The sequence below is a fragment of the Salmo salar genome, chromosome ssa11, assembly GCF_905237065.1.
Source record: "Salmo salar chromosome ssa11, Ssal_v3.1, whole genome shotgun sequence".
Classification (NCBI taxonomy): Eukaryota; Metazoa; Chordata; class Actinopteri; order Salmoniformes; family Salmonidae; genus Salmo; species Salmo salar.
The window spans coordinates 29,133,115-29,149,115 of record NC_059452.1 but is presented as its reverse complement, the minus strand read 5'-3'; the positions used below and the strand labels follow the sequence as shown (position 1 = coordinate 29,149,115).

The 16,001-nt window shown below is 42.5% G+C and overlaps 1 protein-coding gene across 5 annotated transcripts; it reads left to right on the top strand.

Moving 5' to 3' along the window:
• The first annotated feature begins 6,781 nt into the window (after positions 1 to 6,781).
• aktip (akt interacting protein) lies at positions 6,782 to 15,767 on the top strand. Of its 5 annotated transcripts, none has more exons than XM_045688807.1 (10): positions 6,782 to 7,123; positions 8,059 to 8,309; positions 9,807 to 10,021; positions 10,379 to 10,443; positions 10,529 to 10,629; positions 12,359 to 12,447; positions 13,196 to 13,294; positions 14,025 to 14,132; positions 14,326 to 14,386; positions 14,621 to 15,767. In XM_045688807.1, the coding sequence occupies exons 2-10, from the start codon at positions 8,133 to 8,135 to the stop codon at positions 14,726 to 14,728; spliced, it is 1,023 nt and encodes a 340-aa protein (XP_045544763.1). In that variant the 5' UTR covers positions 6,782 to 7,123; positions 8,059 to 8,132; the 3' UTR covers positions 14,729 to 15,767.
• The last annotated feature ends 234 nt before the right edge of the window (positions 15,768 to 16,001 follow it).

The window sequence follows — 16,001 nt, the reverse complement described above, 5'->3', positions numbered from 1 at the left end:
TTAATTAGAGATTATGTACACTAGCCACATTTATATTTTTTGCATTACATTGTTTATAATTTACCTAGCTATGCCTTGCCACAACGTTTGCTAACTAACATTAGGTTAGCTAATAGTTAGCTAGCTTCTCACATTCAGCTAAACCAAATATTATCTATACTCTCTGGCTAAACAAACTGGTTGACATCAATACATGTTCAATTCCTTTGTTGTTTCTAAAAATGTGTTTTTTATTGAGCTAGTGAAGTAGTACAATAATACTTTGGTTGGTTTTTACTTACACTGCCTAACTGCTGCCCCGCTGTTGTCCGCCATTATTTTAGAAAGTTGAATCACGTGATCCTCAGGGCCCAGGTCAAGGCAGGCAGAGGTCAGTAAACCAGAGGTGGGGCAACGGTACCGGGCGGCAGGCAGGGGATAATGGGGAAGATGGGCGATGCTTGGAGGGGGGTGGAGACAATCACAAAGACAGGTGAACAGATCAGGGTGTGACAGAAATATCTTGGTTGTAGAGCCTTTCTAAATCCACCCTGAATGCACCCTTCCAGTGCGATCAAGGTAATCCAGATTTTAACACAATATTTGATCCTGATTAAAGGTCAGACCGTTTTCAGCTGTGCTAACATAATTGCAAAAGGGTTTTCTAATGGTCAATTAGCCTTTTAAAATGATAAACTTGGATTAGCTAACACGTGCCATTGGAACACAGGAGTGATGGTTGCTGATAATGGGCCTCTGTACGCCTATGTAGATAGTCCATAACAAATCTGCCGATTCCAGCTACAATAGTCATTTACAACATTGTTTACACTGTATTTCTGATCAATTTGATGTTATTTTAATGTACAAGAAAACTAGCTTTTCTTTAAAAAACAAGGACATTTCTAAGTGACCCCAAACTTTGGAACGGTAGTGTATATGGAAAACATATTGCTCTATAAATCAATATGCATTCCATATAAAGTGATTCTCATTGTGGCCAATTGAATGGGTAGAGTAAAAGGCTAGCAACACTCCATACTATTCAGTGCCCCATGAAAATACATCATATACAGTATACATTCTACAGAACCTACTGAGTATTCCATACAATAATTTTACTGCGGCACCTAGAATAGTTTTTGCTCTATAAGCCAATATGTAATCCATATACAGTGATTTGCATTGTGGCCAATGGAATGGGTGGAGTAAAAGGCCAGTAACACTCAGTGTTATTCAGTGCCCCATGAAATGACACCATATACAGTGCCTTCGGAATGTATTCAGACTCCTTGACTTTTCCACATTTTGTTACATTACAGCCTTATTCTAAAATATAACTCCTCGGCAATATATACACAATACCCCATTATGACAAAAGAAAAACAGGTTTTTAGAAATGTTTGCAAACGTATTAAAAAATAAAAACAGAAATACCTTATTTAGACCCTTTGCCATGAGACTCGAAATTGAGCTCAGGTGCATCCTGTTTCCATTGATAATCCTTGAAATGTTTCTACAACTTGATTGGAGGCCACCTGTAGTAAATTAAATTGATTGGACATGATTTGGAAAGGCACACACATGTCTATGTAAGGCCTCACAATTCACAGTGCATGTCAGAGCAAAAAACAAGCCATGAGGTTGAAGGAATTGTCCATAGGGCTCTAAGACAGGATTGTGTTGAGGCACCCATCTGGGGAAAGGTACTAAAAACAATTCTGCAGCATTGAAGGTCCACTAGAACACAGTGGCCTCCATCATTCTTAAATGGAAGAAGTTTAGAACCACGAAGACTCTTCCTAGAGCTGACCGCCTGGCCAAACTGAGCAATCGTGGGAGAAGGGCCTTGGTCAGGGAGGTGATTAAGAACCCGATGGTCACTAACAGAGCTCTAGAGTTCCTCTGTGGAGATGGGAGAACCTTCCAGAAGGACAACCATCTCTGCAACACTCCACCAATTAGGCCTTTACGGTAGAGTGGCCAGATGGAAGCCACTCCTCAGTAAAAGGCACATGACAGCCTGCTTGGAGTTTGCCAAAAGGTACTTAAAGACTCTCAGACCATGAGAAACAAGATTCTCTGGTCTGATGAAACCAAGATTGAACTCTTTGGCCTGAATGCCAACTGTCAAGTCAAGAGGAAACCTGGCACCAACCCTATGGTGATATGCTGTGGGGATGTTTTTCAGCGGCAGGGACTGGGAGACTAGTCAGGATCGCGGCAAAGATGAACAGAGCAAAGTACACAGAGATCCTCAATGAAAACCGGCTCAGGATCTCAGATTGGGGGTGAAGGTTCACCTTCCAACAGGACAACGACACTAAGCACACAGCCAAGACCACGCAGGAGTGGCTTCGGGACAAGTCTCTGGATGTCCTTGAGTGGCCCAGCCAGAGCCTGGACTTGAACTCAATCGAACATCTCTGGAGAGACCTGAAAATAGCTGTGCAGCAACACTCCCCATCCAACCTGACAGAGCTTAAGAGAATCTGCAGAGAAGAATGGGAGAAACTTCCCAAATACATGTGTGCCAAGCTTGTAGCATCATACCCAAGAAGACTCGAGGCTGTAATCGCTGCCAAGGTGCTTCAACAAAGTACTCAGTAAATGGTCTGAATACTCATGTTAATGTGATATTTCCCTTTTTTTTATATAAGTAAGCAAAAATGTGCTTTGTCATTATGGGGTATTGTGTGTAGATTGATGAGGGGGGACGATTTAATCAATTTTAGAATAAGGCTGTAACGTAACAAAATTCTTTCCGAAGGCACTGTATATATTCTACAAAACCTACTGAGTATTCCCTACAATACTTTTACCGCTGCACCTAAAATAGTTTTTGCTCTATAAACCCAGCCTGGTTTCATAGACTAAATGTAACATAGTAGATGTAAATCAGGGGCAGTCAAATTTGTATGATATGTTACGTTTGGTATGGTTACATAAAACAAGAGGTTACTTAAGGCAAAAATGAAAGAAGGTTGGTGAAACCTAACATATTATACTAAATGTAGCGTCTTGGATTTACATACAGAATAATACAAAATGCTCTGAGACCAGTTTGGGCTACTGCATAGCAACGAATGGTTTATATATACACTAGATAACAGACAGAGGGTGCTGTTTGGAAGTTAAAACACCTCCATCTTGGCACTCTCCCACTAATGTAAAACATATTTTGGAAGCTATAGAAATGCATGTACTAATTTTTACATTTGTTTTAGCCATAATGCATAAACACACAAATTAAATATAAAAAAAATACTTAAAGTATCATTTTTAGAAAGTACTAATGCTTCTGTCCCCACTACCGTTGTGAACTACAACACACAAAGTACGTAAATACATGTAATTTTGTCCTTGAAACACCTAAACGAAATACTGTAAAGTTCCATTCATTCCTATGGAAGACTGCTTTTCTGATGAATGGCAACATGGTCGACCGGTGGCCAAAACATATCATCTGCAATCCAGGGTCTATTATGTCATAGGTAGCGACCTAGTAATGCAAAAAACCCAGGTCTGCTTCTTGTATGTATACTGGTATTTCTGCAATAAAATGTGAACACTCTTACCATGAATGCCTTACCCAGGTCTGTCCTAGAAAGCCTATATAAACTTTGATCGCCTGAAAGGCCAAACCATTTTTTTTTTTTACGGATGTTTGGGCTCTAAAATTTAAGGTCAAGTTTCATCCCCACTGTGAAATATTTTAAAGTTCACTACAAATCGAAATATTTAAATAAACTGTGATACATTCTGACTACTGCATTTGTCATCACACAGGACCACGTGCTGACACCTCCAGCAGGCTTTGACGAGGCTCCCGGGTTGACTCTTTCATGCAGGATGAAAACGACTACATTGACCACGAACCTTTGCTAGTTACGGCCACTTTCACCATGATCCAAAGCGTTGTTTTGATGCCATTGTAGAGGAGGAAGAGAGAAGCTGACTCGGTGGAAAATCTGTCTCCCTGTAGCAGGTGTTTTTTTTTTTTTTTTCATTCGCCCCCCAAGCAAGGAGTTTTTGCATGGAGGTCAATGAGTGTCGAATTTGGTCTACCACAAAAAATATGGCTTATTTGTGACTTGAGGTTTATTTGATCGAATAGAAGTTTCATAATGCTTAAGTTGTTACGAGTGTACTGATTTAAGTAGGACACGTGACATCCAGGCTACTTTGATAAAAACACTTTATATCGGAGTTGTCTCGAGGTGGCTATGCATATTCATGGCTCCCGAGTGGCGTAGCAGTCTAATGCACTGCATCTTAGTGCTAGAGGCGTCACAACAGACCCTGGTTCGATTCCAGGCCGTGATTGGGAGTCCCATAGGGCGGCACGCAGTTGGCCCAGCATTGTCCAGGTTAGGGTTTGGCTGGGATAGGCCGTCATTGTAAAGAATTTGTTCTTAACTGACTTGCCTAGTTAAATACAAAAATTAAATGACTTGAGGCTAGTAGCATATCTTTTTTTTTTTTTTAAGAAGCATATCTCTTGCCATTGAATACAGGCGGGTGATGTCAACAACCCTCATCGAATATTCAAAATACATTACAACGATGAGATGTATCCACCAATCTAAAGAAAGGATAGGCGGGCGAGAGACAGCCTGCTGTGTCACGACTCCCATTGTCAGTGTATCTGTAATCTTTGGTGCCATTCAGCAATATGGCACAATCGGGAATTTTACGTAGGAATTGTGGATGATGTCATTATCATGATCTACTGGTTTTAATGTCTGTTATACCTCAGAAATAAATATGTTTTGGATACCTTTACTGGGGCTTTTATGTGATGATGATAGCCAAAGGGTTTCACTGGGTTGATATCTCTGGTCTGTTACTAGTGCCGTTTCAACTAGTTTTATCTTGTTCTTGATACCATGTCTTGTTTTGACTGATGTCACTTCTATGCTAATATGGCAAAAATTCACTAACTAACCAACAACTGTACAATGTATTTAACCCTTGTTAACCCTCGCAAGGCTGCCGGCCCAGACGGCATCCCTAGTCGCATCCTCAGAGCATGCGTAGACCAGCTGGCTGGAGTGTTTACGGACTTATTCAATCTCTCCCTACTCCAGTCTGCTGTCCCCACATGCTTCAAAATGTCCACCATTGTTCCTGTACCCAAGAAAGCAAAGGTAACTGACCTAAATGACTATCGCCCCATAGCACTCACTTCTGTCATCATTAAGTGCTTTGAGAGACTAGTCAAGGAGCATATCACCTCTACCTTACCTGACACACTAGAGCCACTTCAATTTGCTTACCACCCCAATAGATCCACAAACGATGCATTCACTTTTACACTGCTCTATCCCATCTGGACAAGAGGAATAACTATGTAAGAATGCTGTTCATTGACTATGGCTCAGCATTCAACACCATCGTACCCTCCAAGCTCATCATTAAACTTGGGGCCCTGGGTCCTGTCCTGTGCAACTGGTTCCTGGACTTCCTGACGGGCCGCCCACAGGTGGCGAAGGTAGGAAACAACAACTCCACTTTGCTGATCCTCAACACGGGCCCCACAAGGGTGTGTGCTCAGCCCCCTCCTGTACTCCCTGTTCACCCATGACTGCGTGGCCATGCATGCCTCCAACTCAATCATCAAGTTTTCAGATGACACAACAGTAGTAGGCCTGATTAACAACAATGACGGGACAGCCTACAGGGAGGAGGTGAGGGCCCTGGGAGTGTGGTGCCAGGAAAATAACCTCTCACCCATCATCAACAAAAGAAAGGAGCTGATCGTGGACTTCAGGAAACCGCAGAGGGAGCACCCCCCTATCTACATCGGCCGGACCGCAGTGGAGAAGATGGAAAGCTTTAAGTTTCTCGGCGTACACCTCACACAGACAGGGTGGTGACGAAGGCGTAACAGTGCCTCTTCAACCTCAGGAGGCTGAAGAAATTTGTCTTGGCACCTAAAACCCTCACAAACTTTTACAGATGCACAATTGAGAGAATCCTGTTGGGCTGTATCACTGCCTGGTACGGTAACTGCACCCCCCGCAACCACAGGGGTCTCCAGAGGGTGGTGCAGTCTGCCCAACGCATCACCGGGGGCAAACTACCTGCCCTTCACGACACCTACAGCAACCAATGTCACAGGAAGGCCAAAAAGATCATCAAGGACAACACCCACACCGAGCCACTGCCTGTTCACCCCACTATCATCCAGAAGGCGAGGTCAGTACAGGTGCATCAAAGCTGGGACCGAGAGACTGAAAACAACTTCTATCTCAAGGCCATCATACTGTTAAATAGCCATCACTAGCAACTTAGAGGCTGCTGCCCTATATACATAGACTTGAAATCACCGGCCACTTTAATAATTGGAGCACTACTTTAATAATGTTTACATATTTTGCACTACTCATCTCATATGTATATACTGTATTCTATTCTACTGTATTTTAGTCTATGCCACTGACATTGCTCATCTTAATATGTATGTACTCCATTCCTTTGCTTTAAATGTGTGTGTATGTTTGTTAAATTGTTAGACATTACTTGTTAGATATTACTGCACTGTTGGAGCTAGAAACACAATCCTTTCGCTACACCTGCAATAACATCTGCTAACATGTGTATGTGACCAATACAATTTTATTTGTATTTGAGAGACCACAAGTGCTCATTGACCACATGTATTTATGTTTTTAATAAGCATTGGAGACGAAATATAGTTTACATGTTGCCAACAATCGCAGCCAATCCCGTCTGTTTTCCCCATAGTTGAGCATGCGTCGGTGTTGTTACTAAACTAACCTACCCATCTCTACACGTTCTGCGTTCTACAATCAGCAAGTCGGACATTTCTGAGTTCCTATTTCCGACTAGTACGTGAACGCGGCATAACAGCACGACTTAAGTTATAGAACGTCAGCGAATCATATTTCAGATACTTTATCCACCCTTTGTTATAAGCCAGTAGAAATATCCCGCGATGAATAGGAAACGCCCATCATGAGCTTTTTGATTGATTTCCGGTGTCTGTGAGATTACTTAGCTAGCCAGTTGCCCAAACAGTTGCGGTACACCTTTTTTGTTTTGACCAGTGGTGATTGTAACAACGTCTTTAAAACGCACGTTTTGAAATTGTTCACATAAATGGGCAATTTTTGAACAGGTACTTGTCTGAATTTTCGTTCAGGGAAGGTAAGCTGGCAACTGGATAGTAGCTAGCTAGCTAGCTAGCTAGCTAGCTCCCTACCGTTGGTTTTCAAGCTTGGTAACGTTAGCTTGCAAGCTAGCAGAACTGGTTGGTTTGCTAAGTTTGTGTTGTGAACGTTCTTGTCGTAAAGTATGCCTGTTTCATTATGGATAATAAGCAACAATGCTATTTTCCATCGCAAATGAATATGTATGCTTGATTTGTAACTGCAAACCTGGAGTCCAGCTAACAAACTGAACGTCTGGACGTATCTTGTTAACAATCTAACTAGGTACTGTAACTATATATAGCTTAACTATACTAGCTATGTGTTCAAAGTCATTTTGCAGAATTAGTTGCCTGCATAGGAACACGTGAACCAACACGGATACAATGTCAACGTTGCTAGTTGCCATAGTAGTTAGCTAAGCAAAGATCTTAGTTAACTAACTTGTCAACTGCTGTAGCCAACGACAATAACAATGCCATTTGGTAATATGCGAATAAAATAATGAATCTAACTGGGGTGACACTCAACCTCCATGTTAAACAACCATTAACACCAGACATCAGAACTTTGTCTGGATTATTTCCCGGTGGGGTTTAAAGTGCTTGGCCTGGTAGACGTAACAGTTAGGCCTGCTTGACATGACATGAATGAGGCACGTCTGTCTGAGTAGCAGCATGGTCAGTAGATCAGAGAGTCAGCAGCTGTCATTGAGGTCAGGTTGCCCCATTTTGTTTGTGTGCTGAGTAGAGGGCCTCACCAGTAATTTGGTCTGGTGTGGCTGTTGGTAGAGCATGGCGCTTTCAACACCAGAGTTTTGTGTTTGCTTGTCATGGGGGACCAGTATGAAAATGGCTCTAAATGAATAAAAATGTAACATTTGTTCTGTCAATTGTATCCCCAGTGACGCCAGTGAATGGCACAGGCAACACTTGTCGCGGGACCGACCTAGAAGGAGAAGTTGCACCTCCATGAGTAATGAACCTGAACCCATTCTGGAGCATGTCTACCAATACTGGTCGTAAGGTAAGAGAGCGGTCTTCCTCTTCTGCACCGAAAGCCAACTTCTGTCAAGTTCACCCAACACACAAGCGAGAAGAGAGACAAAAAAACAGGACCTTCAAAAGTTCCCAAAGAGACACCCACACACTGAAAGTAAGCCTAGTGTGGTCTGTCTCCCTAACGTTTCCCACAAAGATGGCATAACTTCCTTGCAGTTTTGTGCATTTTACTGCTGTATTTTACCTGTCTTTAGTTTGAGAGGAATCTTGGAGGACTAGAATTGTGGCATGGGAATGTCTAACTTGAGGTGTGTGGTGTCTAACGCATTAGGCCTACTCATGCCTTATCGCCAACTCCTTGCCAGGGACACTCCTTTGCAATCTCATCCTGAAAGAGGGCAGTTTCAGGGTTGCCTTTTACTACCTGGTGCTCTGTAGGGCTGTGACAATACTAGTATTGCAATATTTGACACGACGCAGACTTAACTCTTTGGTCCTTTAATAACCTGCTGTATGTAAAATATTGTGCTATAGCTTGAAAAATACATTTCACTGGATGACAACTCATTGTTTCCAACATTACGGCCGTTTTCCTAAAAGTTAAATCTGTTTTGTGTCCTTGCCACTATACTAACGTGATACTGGTATCGTCCCAGCCGTAGTGCTCTGGAGGTTGCAACTATAGTCAGACGTGACTTATCACAACACATGCGTGGTTGTTGCAGGAGGAGCCTGTTGCTCCTGGGAAATCCACTTGGATTTGATGTTAAACTGTAGTTTGACCAGAGCAATGGTGAACTTCTCAACTTTTGTTTTGTTTGCTAATTGCTAAGATTCAGTTGGGTGAAAGCTGTTTGCCATGTGTCTGCTGTTATTGCCATTCAGTCTGTTGCCTACTACCTCAATGACATCTGTGAGAAAGGGAGGCACCAATTTCCAGTTTAGCATACAGGCGTCACATTGGAGAAGTAGCTCTGCCATAGTAACATAGGTGTGACTACTCTCTGTCCTGCCTTGTCAGATGAATGGTTTACTCATTGCTCTGTGCCTCCTAAAAACATTAAATTCTACAACGTGGTTTGTTTAATGACACTCACTGTGTGCTGTCCGTTAACCTGAATTCTTTCCGTAGTTGCATTAGTTGCAGAGGGATAGGCCTTGAGGGTTTGTTGCTAATCCGTTCCTTAGCTTACTGGCATCTCTCCTGCTGTGAACTAGCCTATCCTCCTCTCCTGTGCTTCCTACTGAGCTAGCATTGGTGGGATATGATGCTGGCTGTGTTTAGGGATGCTCTCTGTAGGTGCTCTCACCTCCCATGGAACAAGGAAACTGATGCCAGACCAGACTCGCTGAAACCTGTGAGGTTGTCACCACATGCCTATTGCCCAGGGCTCAACATGTGCTCCCACTGCTGTCTGTGTTTCCTTGTAGTTCAACAGAGCTTGCCTCAGTTACATCTATCTGCATAAACAAACAGACTTGCTTGAAATTGGTCATCTGCGTTCTCTGCGTTATGGTGAATAGTGTTTTGTTAAGTGGTTTCAATCTAGCCATGCTCCCCTCTTTGTATTAATCAATGCTACCAGTTTTTACTTCCAAGACATAGATATTGAGCTGTTAAATGCCTTTTGTTCACTCTTCTGCTGAGCAGAGATCTGACGGTGAGGAACAGAGTGGAGAGCAGCAGCAGCAACAAAGAGCCAGTCCAGCCCGGCCTAGCTTTGGGAAGAAGCAGCTTCCCTCCATCCCCAAGAATGCACTCCCCATCACCAAGCCTGCCTCTCCTGCCGCCACAGCCCAGTTGGCCAACGGAACACATGCCTCGTACGGTCCCTTCTACCTGGAGTACTCGCTGCTGGCTGAGTTGTAAGTACTGGCCCCAGATCAGACTTTATTTTGTGTAGTGGATGTAGTAGACGCACTGGCTCTGTTTTGAATACCTTTTAAAATGCTTCATGCCTACCTCCTTTGCTAGAGGTTATCACTGATCTGTATGCGACTGGATAAGTGAAGGTATGATTTGTTTTCACCAATCCAACCATGTCAGATCATTGATTAGCCTACAGGAAGGATGGATGCATGCATCTTCGATGTATTTGCACATAGGCCACTATGTTATGTAGTTCATTTAGAGAAGCCGTTGATGAAAAAACGCGCTGTTAATTTCCATTTTCTGCTGCATTGATTTAATTCCATGTAACCATGTTACCCTGTGACCCACAGCACGCTAGTGATCAAGCAAAAACTGCCTGGAATCTATGTACAGCCATCCTACAAATCAGCATTGAGTAAGAGCCTAATTTGTCCTTGTGTTTGACTGCATAATCTACACATAATCTATACAAAGGGATCCTGAGATTCTCTTCTTTCCAGTGTGGTTCGGGGTCATTTTCATCAGACATGGCTTGTACCAGGATGGAGTCTTCAAGTTCACTGTGTATATTCCAGATAACTATCCTGATGGTGAATGTCCTGTGAGTACTTTTGTGGACCTGCTGTAACACTACAACACAGCTGTTTACGCAAAATAAAGCCTTTTCTTTGGAACATTTCAAAGGTTCATTTGTTCAGCATTTCCTGCTTTGGTGGCTGAGACTGATTGGTTTGTGACTATCATACAGTGCATTCGGAAAGTATTCCCTCTTGTTCCACATTTGGTTACGTTACAGCCTTATTCTAAAATTGATGAAATATTTTTTTCCCCCTCATCAATCTACACACAATACAAAACAGGTTTAAAAATGTTAGCGAATTGATTAAAACTGAAATATCACATTTACATAAGTATTCAGACCCTTTACTCAGTACTTTGTTGATGCACCGTTGGCAGTGATTACAGACTCGATTCTTCCTGGGTATGACGCTACAAACTTGGTACACCTGTATTTGGGAAGTTTCTCCCATTCTTCTCTGCAGATCCCCTCAAGCGCTGTCAGGTTGGATGGGGAGTGTCACTGCGCAGCTATTTTCAGGTCTCTCCAGAGATGTTCATTCGGGTCAAGTCTGCTCTGGCTGGTCCACTCAAGTACAGAGACTTGTCCCGAAGCCACTCCTGTGTTGTCTTGGCTGTGTGCTTAAGGTCGTTTTCCTGTTGGAAGGTAAACCTTAGCCCTAGTCTGAGGTCCTGAGTGATCTGGAGCAGGTTTTCATCAAGGATCTCTGTGTACTTTGCTCTGTTCATCTTTCCCTTGATCCTGACTAGTCTCCCAGTCCCTGCCTCTGGAAAAATATCCCCACAGCATGATGTCTACCACCACCATGCTTCACCGTAGGGATGGTATTGGTGAGGTGAAGAGTGGTGTCTGGTTTCCTCCAGACATGATGCTTGGCTTTCAGGCCAAAGAGTTCAATCATGGTTTCATCAGACCAGAGAGACTTTCTCATGGTCCGAGTCCTTTAAGTTCCTTTTGGCTAACTCCAAGCAGTCTGTTGTTCCTTTTACTGAGGCGTGGCTTCTGTCTTGCTGCTCTACCATAAAGGCCTGATTGGTAGAGTGCTGTGGAGATGGTTGTCCTTCTGGAAGGTTCTCCCATCTCCACTGAGGAGCTCTGTCAGCGTGACCATCGGGTTCTTGGTCACCTCCCTGACCAAGGCCCTTCTCCCCCGATTTCTCAGTTTGGCCAAGCGGCCAGCTCTAGGAAGAGTCTTGGTGGGTGGTTCCATAATTCTTCCATTTAAGAATGATGATGGCCACTGTTCTTGGACCTTCAATGCTATAGAAATGTTTTGGTACCCTTCCCCAGATCTGTGCCTTGTCACAATCCTTTCTGAGCTCTACGGACAATTCCTTTGACCTCATGGCTTGGTTTTTGCTTTGATACGCACTGTCAACTGTGGGAGCTTATATAGACACGTGTGCCTTTCCAAATTATGTCCAAACATTTACATTTACCACAGGTGGACTCCAAGTTGTAGAAACCTCAAGGATGATCAATAGAAAGAAACAAGATGCACCTGAACTCAATTTCGAGTCTCATAGCAAAGGGTCTGAATAATTATCTAAATAAGCTATTTCTGTTTTTATATAAATTTGCTAATTTCCAAACCTGTTTTCTCTGTCATTATCAGGTATTGTGTGTAGTTAATACATTTTAGAATAAGGCTCTAATGTAACAAAATGTGGAAAAAGTTTAGGGGTTTGAAATGCATGTTTTGCAATTTATGCAGTAACAGTACTATGTTCTCTCCTGTACCCCCATTTAGAGAGTGGTGTTTGATATCCCAGTCTTCCACCCACTTGTGGACCCTGTTTCAGGAGAGCTTGATGTCAGGAGAGCCTTCACCAAGTGGAGGTCAGTACATGGCTTCTATGCCCAGATCATTACATCCAAATTAATGAGGACGATTTAGAAATGGGTGTTTTGTCAGGTACATGTTCTTGATATTTTTCCATTAGTGTAATGTCTGCTCCACTATGTACTAGCCACTACTACACAACCTTACACATCCCTTGATAGGCTAAATGCAGTTACTACTTTTTGATCTATGATGTTACTGCATCATGTTGTGATTGATATGTGTGTTCTCTCAGGATGTTGTAGTTCTGGTGGTAAATGGTGATACAGTGCTGTCCCTGAGAGTTGAACTGTGTGGGGCTGTCTATAGTGTGCCTTAGTTAGAACTGGCATGTGTCTCAAGGCCCAGTGTTTACGCTGACTGCTGTTCCAGCTCTGTTCCTCATGGCCTGTTTCTTCAGCTGGACAGGGACACAGCTTTGTAAGGTCTTCTCCTCTTAAACCTCAGTCTCTATCAGCTGAAGGTGGATTTATAGGAGCACAGCACTATATGTTTTACTGAATGGGGAAAGTTGTCTATGACATTCTCACTGGAAACCTGTCAGTTTCATTATGGTGTATGTCACACTTTGGCTGTGCCCTACTGGTGTTTGAGCAGTGCTACTGTTGGGTGTTTTACTAGTCTGAGATGAACCTATGCACCATGGAATGCCTTTATGATACTTCTGTATTTACTGTGACTGGAATTGTATTTGGTTTGCCCTTATGTTGAGAGATTCATAAATGTCTCCCTGTGGACATGAAGGCGTAATCACAACCACATCTGGCAAGTCCTGATGTATGCACGCACGGTGTTCTACAAGATCAACACTATGGAACCACTCAACCCAGAAGCTGCTGTGCTGTAAGTCTGTACTTGTTCTCTTTCTCCTCACAGCCTTCTTCCTTCTCTTCCTCCTGTACTGGGGCACGTGTACGTATGTGGCCTGGGTCAGTTTATAGGTCAACAAGCAAGCTAGTCTTTGTGCTCCTATTGTGTACTGTAAAACTTCAATTAATAGCCCATACATTTATTTGCTTCAGTCACTGAACACAACCGGTGCTTATTAGAGACGGGCTTCTGTCTATTTGAGCCAAGTGTGTATTTCCTTAATGCACACAGCTATTGCACAGAATGTTGACTACCCAACTTAATTGTCACCAGTATAAATATAACAAATCTATCGCAGATCATACACCCCCGATTTGGCACTTCGGCACCATGGAGAACTTGAATTGTGTGTTGATTTTTGATGGCGAGCAATGTTTTTAATGCACATGACTGGGATTATCAGAGCTGTGTCCATGGTAATTTCATAAACAATTAATTTAGACCCATTGTTTATTTACTGAAATGTGTGCCGATGCCTGGCTACTAAAAGAGACAGGCGGCTGTTTGAGACTTGCTGTTTAATTGAAATGTTGCGGTATTCTGTGTTTTTTTCTTAATTCTCTGAGCTAATGAAATTAGATTGTGGCCAGGTTGGGGCAATTATCACTCCACACTGTATTGACTGGCAAATTGCATGTATAATCAAATGTATTAGTCACATGCGCTGAATACAACAGGTGTAGACCTCACACTGTTTTTTCAGGTACGACAAGGATGTGCAGTTGTTCAAAAGCAAGGTGGTAGACAGCGTCAAACTATGCAACAGTCACCTCTTCGACCAACCCAAGATGGACGATCCTTATGCAATAAGGTTGATAGTAGGAAAAGCTCATTCCTGGAATTCCATTTCTCATTCTCATAGCTCACGAACAATCTGAACATTCAGTATTTAATATATATTTTATGTCAATAAGAAACCTCCTGCAGCATATGAAAGAAGATGCAATAAATGGTTGAGAATTTGGTTTCTCTTAAGTGTTATTTTTTTATGCTCATTTTTCCAGTTTCTCTTCATGGAACCCAGCGATCCACGACGACGCGAAGGAACGGATGTTCACACATAAAGTGAGTTTTCTAAACCCCAGCAGTGTGCTTTTCAGACTTATGTAAAAGGACACAAAGCTCTGAGTCTGTCTGCTATGGGCCATGGACTCGGGTTCCCTCTGAGCTTACTCCCAAAAGAGGCTTGTTTTACTTGAATGAGAGCCAGCACGGCTGTGATTGGTCAAGCTGTGTGAGCGGCCATTTGTTTCCATGGTGCTAGCTGACCAGTGTGGTAATGCGTGTCTGTTATTCTAGAGAAGGCCTGAGGATCACCACAAGGGACTGCAGGTGTCAGGACTGTCTTGGGTGAAGCCCGGATCCACACAACCTTTCAGCAAAGACGACAACCCTCCCCAGAACTGAGCTGAACCTGCAGTCCTAGTCAGCAGCCACTAGAGAAAGATGCAGAGCAGAATGCCACGCCACAGACTAGCTTCAGCAGCCGTTCAGTCGTGTGAATAGGAACTGAACAAGTTGAATGGACTTAATTTTACATTACAACACTTGCGCTCAGCTTTAAAAGCATTATAGGCATCTTGTGCTCAAACAGCTATAGAATAAAAATGTGTGTATGTAAGTAAATCAACAATGACAACTGGTTGACTTAGTAACAGGCTACAATGCAATCAGAGCTTTTTCCCTTTAATTTCTTCTCTGCTCTTTGCACACGCTTGGGTTTGGTCTATGAAGATAACCACTCAAAGCTGGTTGAAAGGTGAGAATAAAAATCTGCATTAATTATAGGTATACTGTATGAGTGGACTATGGATTCATTACCGCTTGTTAAGGTGGGGTCAGGACAGTTAATGATTGGGACTTGGAATGTTTTTCAATGACTGGAGATGGACTCTAACCTTGGGTGTTCTTTTTTCCCCCCAAACATATTTGACTGAAATCAAATTAGAGCAACACTACATTTTTGGGGTGGGGGGGAAATTTGTTCTTTTGGATTACGGTTTAGTATCTTTATTTCTTTACTGTGTAAACTATAGGCAAGATGGGTAATATATTTTACTTGCAGGTATGGTTTTAATGAATATGATAAGATAAATCACTTATGCATCTTTACATTGCTTTTAATTCATTTTGAATGTTCTATTTACCCTTATTGAGCTGATTAAAGGTTTGTGTAAATAAAGAAATGTGTGCTGTGGGAATGGCAGCCCTCAACAGACATTGTTTTGCTCAAAGCTGTTGGCTACTTGGCACTATTTATATTGCTGTGAAATGAAGTAAACACATGCTGTCGTCTGGACTGTTGAATTTGGTAAAACAATGCATACGTGGACTACTCATTTTACCTTTCCTATATGGAACCAAAACTTCAGTCAACAGTTTGCGCTGTATAGGTAGTGAGTTTGGAAAGCTTTTCTTTGAAAGGAAATAAACATGACAAAGCATACCAATGACTCATTTTTTTTAATAAATTGAGCCTTTATATATCTAGTTAAGCCAGTTGAGAACAAATTCTTATTTACAATGACGGCATAACCCGGATGACGCTGACCTATGGGACTCCCAATCATGGCCGGTAAATGATACAGCCTGAAATCGAACCAGTGACACCTCAAGCCCTGAGATGCAGTGCCTTAGACAGCTGTGATGTACATGTATGTAGTGATTTAGGTTTGAGGTA

Excerpts from the sequence above, each read along its gene's own strand:
- aktip (XM_045688807.1), top strand. The coding sequence starts at position 8,133 with ATGAACCTGAACCCATTCTGGAGCATGTCTACCAATACTGGTCGTAAG. Across the intron at positions 10,022-10,378 it reads TACTCGCTGCTGGCTGAGTT|CACGCTAGTGATCAAGCAAA; the intron begins GTAAGTACTGGC and ends TGTGACCCACAG. Across the intron at positions 10,630-12,358 it reads ATCCTGATGGTGAATGTCCT|AGAGTGGTGTTTGATATCCC; the intron begins GTGAGTACTTTT and ends ACCCCCATTTAG.